General features: G+C 34.6%; 1 protein-coding gene across 2 annotated transcripts; it reads right to left on the bottom strand.

Moving 5' to 3' along the window:
- Positions 1–1285: 1285 nt before the first annotated feature.
- LOC147395583 (protein NRT1/ PTR FAMILY 5.6-like) lies at positions 1286–7024 on the bottom strand. Of its 2 annotated transcripts, none has more exons than XM_086451004.1 (6): positions 6829–7024; positions 6632–6725; positions 5749–5910; positions 2973–3190; positions 2381–2871; positions 1286–2294 (listed from the first exon to the last, which is right to left on the bottom strand). In XM_086451004.1, the coding sequence occupies exons 3-6, from the start codon at positions 5834–5836 to the stop codon at positions 1460–1462; spliced, it is 1632 nt and encodes a 543-aa protein (XP_086307130.1). In that variant the 5' UTR covers positions 5837–5910; positions 6632–6725; positions 6829–7024; the 3' UTR covers positions 1286–1459. The 2 variants fall into 2 exon arrangements, with proteins under 2 accessions (XP_086307130.1, XP_086307131.1); XM_086451005.1 differs by having other exon boundaries at positions 5749–5904.
- Positions 7025–8675: the final 1651 nt, after the last annotated feature.

Raw genomic sequence — 8675 nt, 5'->3', positions numbered from 1 at the left:
CAAATTACCTTGGATCGGCCCAATAATACACACACTTGAACCGAACCAAATTGATTTTTAAGCCATACTACAACATAATGGGAGTTTGAAAATAAATTTGGAGTCAAATATGTAAAGGTGCATTCACACAAATATAATTTTCTATTGTTTAAATGGGCCATAGATTTGGGGCTAGGTTTTATGTAAAATAGGTGGATGGAAGATGTGTGGGCCGTAATATGGGTGTTTTTGAGGGTTTATGAAACTATTTAGTTTGTCAAAAGTGAAGGAGATTGCCATAAGGTAAATTAGGGTTTAGGTTGTGTTCATGGTACAACAAGCACAACTAACCATGATCAGTGTGGTGAGTCACAATACGTGCCTGTGTCCATTAAAAAATTAAGTGCTCGGGAACTGTATGATGATTTGTGCAATAATATTGTTTGGTTGATGAGGTAGAAAATTTTTGCTACTTAAGATAAAAATTTGTTGTGGTGATAGTCTAATATTTTATTTTGACCTCCGTTGAATTATTTTTTTCAAATTAATGGAAGATGGGAGAAATTCGTCGGTTCTAAGCTATTGAATCTGGTGAACATCAAATTTCAAAGACCCTAGACCATCAAAATTCTATTTCTAAAATTCTTGGGCCAGGCCTGTCGAATTTTCCAGTTTTCTCATAATGATACTTAGGATCAAGTCCAACGAGGATATACAACATAAGCTCTTTGTCGGGTATCTTGTGATCAGCAGCATCAAGGTGATACACTATGATCTTAATCTTATGATGATAATCAGAGATAGGGAGAGATACTTTACGAATTGCTTGGAATTATAGACGAAGTTGTATCAACCAAGTCTGAGATAGAGACAAGAACTGTTTCTCAAGAACTGTCCAAACATCTTTGGAAGTTGTATCAGGCCAACGATTTTGGTGTGGATGCTCTCTGTCAGAGACAAGATAAGCAAGGGTTAATTTGGCTTGTTTGGAAGTGACATCGGGAAAAAATTTGCGTGGACAAGGCAAAGAGACATCGATATAACCTATGAGGTCATGTTCTCGAAGAAGAGGTAAGAACTGTGATTTGTACTGTATGTAATTGTGTTGATCAAGTTTAATAGTTAGGAAATGTTGGAAGTTGGGAGTGTTGCGTGTGATGTTTGCATTGTCATTGAGTAAGTGTTGAGATCAGCCATGAAAGGATTGAAAAGAAAATGTGAGTTTTTCTACTGCTCTGATACCATAAAACAACTTAAATATTGAAGAAGTTTCCCCACTCAAATCAGTGAGGTTCTGTATTGTATTTTGTATATAATAGCAGTTACGAAGGTTATGGTGAAAAACAATGATGCGAGGAAATAGTTAAGATGATACTCCTTAAAAGTTCAAACAAAACTTTTTACAAGAATGAATTAAAAGAAATGAAAATATATATAACAACAAAAATGAATTTGCTGCATAGTTCTATCAAAATTTCCTTCAAGCTGTAGCATCAGCAATGATCTCTAACAGTTGCGATTCTATTACTGGTTCATTGAATGTGTATGTCGTTGAGATATATTGATAGATTAACCAGTTGACAAAACTTAATATAGTTAACATCCTATAATATTTATCCAATCGACTGTCGTTTAGGGTATCAGCAAACCAGCTTCTTGAGGCATGCACACAAAATGCGCTAAGTAGGCTTCCAATTCCTACTATACAGTCGTTGAATGGTGGCCCATAGTCCCTCATTGATTCAGGTGCTTGATCATAGAAGAAATCCTCCAGGCCAGGTTCAGCAAGCCCTTCCATTGCCCCTAGTAACACAAACTGGGGAACTAGCCATAGCATGCTCATGGCTTTTATAAGCTCTTCAGGAGGCTTGCCGATAGAAATAAGTTTCGTAACAATGTTCAGCCTTTGCGCCTCCACCCTCCAAGCAATTGTACAACAAAATATCGATAAGAGCATACCGAACCAAATTCTAACTTTGGCTGCATATTCTTTTGATGGGGATAATCTTCTGGATAGTAGTGTATATAGATTGGAGATCACTAAATTTGAGAAGAACTTAATCACAAAGAGGGAGATTAGTGGAACCTTTATATTGTTGATAGTGCAAGGATTCATATTGCTTCCTTGCTCAATAAAGAAGGTCTTCCCTGTAGACTTCACCAAACCATAAGCGAGGAAGGTTCCCCACAGTCGATACATTTGTAATAGATGTATCGTTTCTTTCACTTCCGTAATTGTACAAAGCCTCCAATTTTGTTGCTGTTCTTGTAGAGATTGAGAAGATGATTCAATGATGGCAGCTTTGTGTAACCAGCTGCAATCCATCAAAATTACATTTTAGAGAGAATTAAAATAAGAGATCGAAGGATTTAAAGAGATAAGAAGAATTTTACACTAAACCTGATACGATCAGTTTGTTGCAATCTTAATTCATTTCCAAAATTATCTTTTTCATATAACTGGCAAGGGTAATCAGGATGTCTCTTCCATGTAGCGGCCCAAATAACTCGACAAACATTAGTGAGTGGACTCCCACTAGGTCTATTGTAGGAATAATAAGGAGAACCGCACAAGAATATAAAACAAGCTACCCCTATTGCTATTGCTGAAATTTTGTATGTAGTTGCCCAACTAATATCAGCATTCATAGAGAGCCAGAACGTGCCGATCATGATGCCAACAAACCCGTAGATCCACCACCAAACATTTATGCGAGCATCAACTCGAATCTCATCTTTATCCTTCGCCTTGAATTGGTCAGCAAAAAATGCTTTCAATGTGGGTTCGCTATTTGATCTGCCTAATGCTATTAAGACCAGTCCCCCGTAGAAGAGAGACTTCCGAGCAATCATATGTGGATGCATCCCTAAAATGTATAGAAGGATTAATCCCTGTGATAATGTTAGATGCCTTAGAAAGGTCGATACACTTCAAGGAACAAAAAAAAAAAAAAACGAATAATTATATGTTTTAAGAAATTGAAAGAACTTACAATAATGTAAGCAAGAGCACAGATGATAACCATGGTAAAACGACCAAGGTAAGAATCTGCAATGTGAGCAACAAGAATTGCTTTTATCGTAGTTACTCCCTCTTTCACATTCACAATTGCTGCAGCATTTGGTAATGTTTCACCCCAGAAATCGATGAAGTTTGTTATCAAGAGGTATACCACACCATACTCCACTAAGCTATAGCTGAAAATCATACCTACAATTGAAATGCATTAAAAATAAGGGTCCCGTTTGGCACCTACGCTTTACCCTACGCATTTTGTCCTACATGGGTTAGAAGTTTTGGAATGGGCTGATTTTTGGTGAGGATGATCTCTATGGTGAGAAGATCATCCTCACAAAAAATCAGTCCATTCAAAAACTTTTAACCCCATCAAAAATGATTTACAAAAAATAGATGGTCCACGATTTTTCCACTTGTAAACATGGGCTAGAAATTTCGGAATGGGCTGATTTTTGGTGAGGAGGATCTTTTAACCGTAGAGATCACTCTCACCAAAAATCAGCCCATTCCAAAACTTCTAACCCATGTAGGACAAAACACGTCGGGTAAAGCATAGGGTAAAGTGTAGGGTGTCGAACATTTCCCAAAAAATAATTAGACGACTCCCAAACTGGTATGCATGACATTCCACTTAGTCGATATTTTAAAAGCAACAAATAGGTTGTAGTATGTCCTTTGTATTGGAAATTAAAGTTTTAAAACTCGACAATCTGACTCAAGTCAGATCTTCATTGAGTGATGTTGATTCCGCTTCCATCTGTAACATTGGTGGACCCTGCTTGAAGAACCTAGGTATAGGAGATGGAGTCGAAGTAGTTAGGGATTCCAATATGGAAGTTTATTGCTAGCTTTCAGGTTTCTTTGTGGTAAAACTTCAAAGAATGAGGTGGAGTTTAGATCATTAGCTTAAGGTCGTAAGCTTGTTGGTGTAAATGGATAAAATAGTCATTGAATCAGATTCTTTGCTATTTTGTAAGACGCTAGTAAGGAGAATTTTCCTTGGATTGTGGATCCTTGGATGAATAAAATTAACTAAGGATACTCTAAAAGATCAATGTGGTCCATAGGCTAGGGAACACTTTTGGGATGGCAAACAGTAATAGATGCATTCGACTGCAATGGATTTAAGAAGAAAGAATAATCCAATCTTCAATTCTGAATTTGATTTATTTTGGAGAATAATCATGTTCATTCAGAGAGAAAAGGGTCTGCTCAACTTCAAAATTCGATTTTGTAATTAATATAACAGGTATACTGTTGTGTGTGAGATGTTTTGTATACTATTTTTGTGGATTCCTGTTTTGGGGAAGATAAATGCGTTTTAGCAGTCCTGACTTTTTAAATAGAGATCTCTAGGACTATAAAACTTAAAAGAAAATAGTGATTGTTCTTATTTTGATCCGTAGACGTAGGCACACTACCGAACCATCTAAATTAGGTGGTGACTCTCAATTCTCAGAAAATCTCCTAATTTTTCAGTCATATACTTTTTTTTTATTTAGTAAAAAGTGTTGAGGCATTTTCTAGAACTTTGGGTTACCTCAAGGGGTTGATGATTTTTTAGAGGCATTTGGCTAAAAAGTTGAGCATTTAGTGTTTTGTTGAGGCCCTTAGGAGGATGGACGAATTTCTAAGACTGGAGAAAGTTTTTCTAAGCTTTGTACATGTTTTGTGATTTTGGAGTCTTAGTTATGATTTTTGAAGCGATTTTATCTTTTGATTGGGTGTACTTGGAATTGCCCTATAAAAGGTATCGATGCCCAAGGGTATAATTAAGTTTGGGGCTGGGGTTTAGGTGTTAGGAAAGATTTGTGCCTTTGATTTTGAGTTCAAGATTGAATAATGTTTAAATCAAGCCCTTGGATTCAATCAAATGTCTATTTTACCCAATTTAGAAAAGGTTTACACGTTTGATATATTAGGGGTGAGATATGATTAAGATTGACTTTGAACCATGAATGTGTTGTGTATGTGAACACCTTTGTGAAACTCACTTAGTAATTTGGTTAAACACTTATTGGATACTTAACCAAACACCTATTGGGTACCTAACCAAACACCTTATATGTTACACTTTCCAAGACTTTGTTTAATAATGGAAATGAAGGGTAACTCAACTAATAGTAGCAAATGCAAAATAGATAAATAATCACACAGAGAAAAGAGTAAGAACACAATACACACAACATGAGATTTTATGTAGTTCACCAAAAGACTACATCCACGGAGGTATGAGCATTGGAGCTCGATTTCACTATAAAGAAAACGGGGCAAATTGATACGATAACTTCCTTTATCTCTTAAATTCATCTTCTTCTAGATCACAATATTCCCAAACCTCTCAACCACTTATCTCTTGGATTTCTTTCTTTCTTTACACTCTTCTCTAGAAAAAAAAACTGAGACTTGAAATTAGACTTTTTACAACAAAAAAATAAAAAAAAAATTTAGAAGTACCACATAAGTGGGTCACTTACATAAGTTACAAGTCTAACTCAAATTACCTTGGACTGACCCAACAATACGCACACTTGAACCAGGACTAATTGATTTTTAAGCCATACTTTAACAGTAAATCCTCTTATTCTGTGTGATTTTTTTCATTTTGCTTTGTTTTTCACATTACCCTTCTTTTCATGTTATATTTTTTTGTTCATTAATATTTATCTAACTTAATTAGCAAAAAAATCTCTAATGAAATTGCCGACATCATAGAAGGTTGGAAAAAGCAATTATATCAAGCTGATTACCTGTTATGAAAAGGCCAGCCTTGCAGAAACCTACATAGTACCCGATCCAGCTTTTGATACCAAGCTCACGAATGCTCACTATGGTCATTGTCAAGTAATTTTTTTTTTTTTTTTTTTTTTAAGAATTGCTACTTCAAACCTGTAGGTTTTTCTTTCCTGTAACTTCAAAATAGAAAGAAGTTCAACATCTTAAGAACCCGAAACAAATTATCAAAGATACAATTTGATAAGGGACATATGAAAAAGAAATCCAACTCTAATTATAGAATCAAAATTCTTTCAATTCATTGAAGGTTACTGATGCATGGTACATTAGTACTTATTATGCAAACATATAATCAGTGCTCTTTAAATATTATTAGGGGTTTGATTAAAGAGCTTCAAAAGCCGTAAAAATTGCATTTTATTCTTTTCAAACTTAACATTCGTGAACTGTTAAGAATAGTTCAATAATCTGGAGAATAATACTTTCATTTAAAAAATCGAATTAAATGGGAGATTGCTAACAAGGGTTCAACACTGAGTTGACCTGGCAGTGCATAGAGAATCCTTAAACGTTTGAGGTGTTTTTTTTTTTCATTTTTTTTTTTCAACACTGAGTTGACCTGGCAGTGCATAGAGAATCGTTGATTTTTAACTCATATTTCGAGAAAATAAATCTATGGTTATCTGTGACTCTAAGTCAAGGCAGTGGTGTACTCTGTGTCCAATGCAGGCAGTGCAGAACGACTCTAGTTTTATTTTCAAGTGTCGATCTCAAACATAAAAATCAAACTGATACTAATTAAACCTATCTTACTCTCTAAAATTTTTATCATACCACATCAATGATATATATCTCTAACATTTATTAAAATCAGAATTCCAAAAAAGTTTTATATACCTGTAATAAATTGAACCAGCTTAGCAATAGATCCAGTTAGATATGATGGTGCGGATTGGCTGATTGTCTTTTTATCTTCTTCGATGCCTCTTTCCTGGGAAAAAAAGTAAATAAAAATAAAATGGGATTATAATGAAATAAATCAAGAACAAGTTTTGAATGAAACTTATTGGAAGAAGTTGAAATCCTTTTAATACGAGAGAAGAGAGGTAGTGTCCGTGTCCTTGTCCTTCTACAAAACGCGTTTCCCATTTATTTTATTTTCTTGTATCCTTCTGAGAAATCTCTTCTCTTTTAACTTGTAAACCTCCTCTCCATTGTTTCTATGAAAGTCGTTGTTGTTGTTGGAAACTTTAAGAGTCGATGGAAACTTCAAGAATTGTTGTTGGAAACCTCCTCTCACCTGTAATTAATGTGTTTTCAAAAATTAAATAAATTTCTTAAATTAAAAATATTTTAAATAATTTTATTTGAAATCAGAATATCCTAACTAACGTAGTAAGATTTCAAATCTTACTAAGGGTCATTGGGCTCACATGGTTTACCTTGATCCATTATTATGAAAATGGACAGCCACCATACTCCCAAATTTCAAATTCAACTGGAAAAAATAACTTGTCTTTTAAAAAAAAATTCCAAGTTCTTGAAAGGGTATTTTAGAAACACCGACCGGTTAATGGGTGATAATAGGCTTACCCCTGCAAACTACAAGATTAGGTTTATCCAGAACCACCGACCTGTGAAGCGTGTAGCCACACACTAACATGTCATCCAATGTTGACTAATGTTGAAAAAGATCTATGGTCGCACTTGCTACATCAGCGGCGTACAAACTGCACATGTTTTAGATCCTTTTATCATGACTCTTGAATTTTTAGGGCGGAAAAAGCTGATAAATATTAAAATGAATTATGTGTAAAGATATCCAAGTGTTAATGATTTTAATAAGGCTTAAGTTTTGAATGCACATGCTTACAAATATCATATATTCTTTATTTACCAAGAATGAGTACAAATGATGATTTTGAAAAGAAAAAAATATAAAAAACAATAAATCAATGAAAGATAAGAGAGTTTTCTAAGCATTTGGATATAAATACTATGAAAATTTTAATATGCATACACACAAATTTTTGAAAGATTTTTTTTTAGAGTATTGAAGTCGAATTATACCTGAACCATTCTCGTATCGTATTTTTGCCGTTCTTTGAATTTTTGACCTAATTTTTAAATATACTAAATGTATATTCTGAATCATTCTCGAATTAATCCCATAACAATTTTTTACCGTACACCAAATTACTAACTATGGTTTAGACCAGTCATTTGGGTTGATATATGCAACTTAAGATCTGGCACATAGAACATTGGATGGGCTTGGCCCATTAACTTAAGTACCAGGCTAGTTAGTTTCCCTTAATTCCGCCTTCTTTAAGTGGTTCCAAAGCAATAACTATGACACTTGGCACAATATGATCAATCAACCACGTCACCAAAGTAAGTTAGTCGTTACCAAAGACAATGCTGTAATGTCCCACATCAAAGAGTATTCCATGGCACACTATTTCGGGTCAACTGACCCATCTGCACTTTTGTCCAACATTTTGGACCTACAAAACAAGAACCAGAACCGAAAAACACTTTTCTTAGTTGGTAAGATTTCAAATCTTACTAAGGTTTTGAAAATGAATAGTTACTGAACTCCCACCGAACTTCCAAATTTAAAATTTAACAGTAAAAAATTAATATATATAATTTTGGCCTCTACATATTCCTGTGGCATCGCATCATGCTATTGGATGCCACAAGGTGCAGTCAACAGCCTTTAGTTAGATTTAAAATCTTACTTAGTAAGGCTAGTCTTACCCAACAAGAACACACTTTTGGCAAAAATCACTAATCAAACTGATTTTTGGCATGTAAGTCAATAAATGAGTGCATACAACTTTATTGGGCTTGAAATTATGTGCCATACAGCACATTTGCTTATGGGCTTTATGGCCCAGGGATTGCATGTAGTAGCTTTCTAAGAATTAAGATGATG

The sequence above is a fragment of the Akebia trifoliata genome, chromosome 8 (assembly GCF_017979445.1).
Source record: "Akebia trifoliata isolate Shusen 1 chromosome 8, ASM1797944v1, whole genome shotgun sequence".
Classification (NCBI taxonomy): Eukaryota; Viridiplantae; Streptophyta; class Magnoliopsida; order Ranunculales; family Lardizabalaceae; genus Akebia; species Akebia trifoliata.
This window is presented reverse-complemented; position numbering and strand designations above follow the sequence as displayed.

What these genes read in the sequence shown, in the direction of transcription:
- LOC147395583 (XM_086451004.1), bottom strand. Translation starts at nt 5,836, where the DNA reads ATGACCATAGTGAGCATTCGTGAGCTTGGTATCAAAAGCTGGATCGGG. An exon ending in GGCTGGCCTTTTCATAACAG is followed by an intron (nt 3,191 to 5,748) that starts GTAATCAGCTTG and finishes TTTCAATTGTAG; the next exon opens with GTATGATTTTCAGCTATAGC. An exon ending in GTGCTCTTGCTTACATTATT is followed by an intron (nt 2,872 to 2,972) that starts GTAAGTTCTTTC and finishes ACATTATCACAG; the next exon opens with GGATTAATCCTTCTATACAT.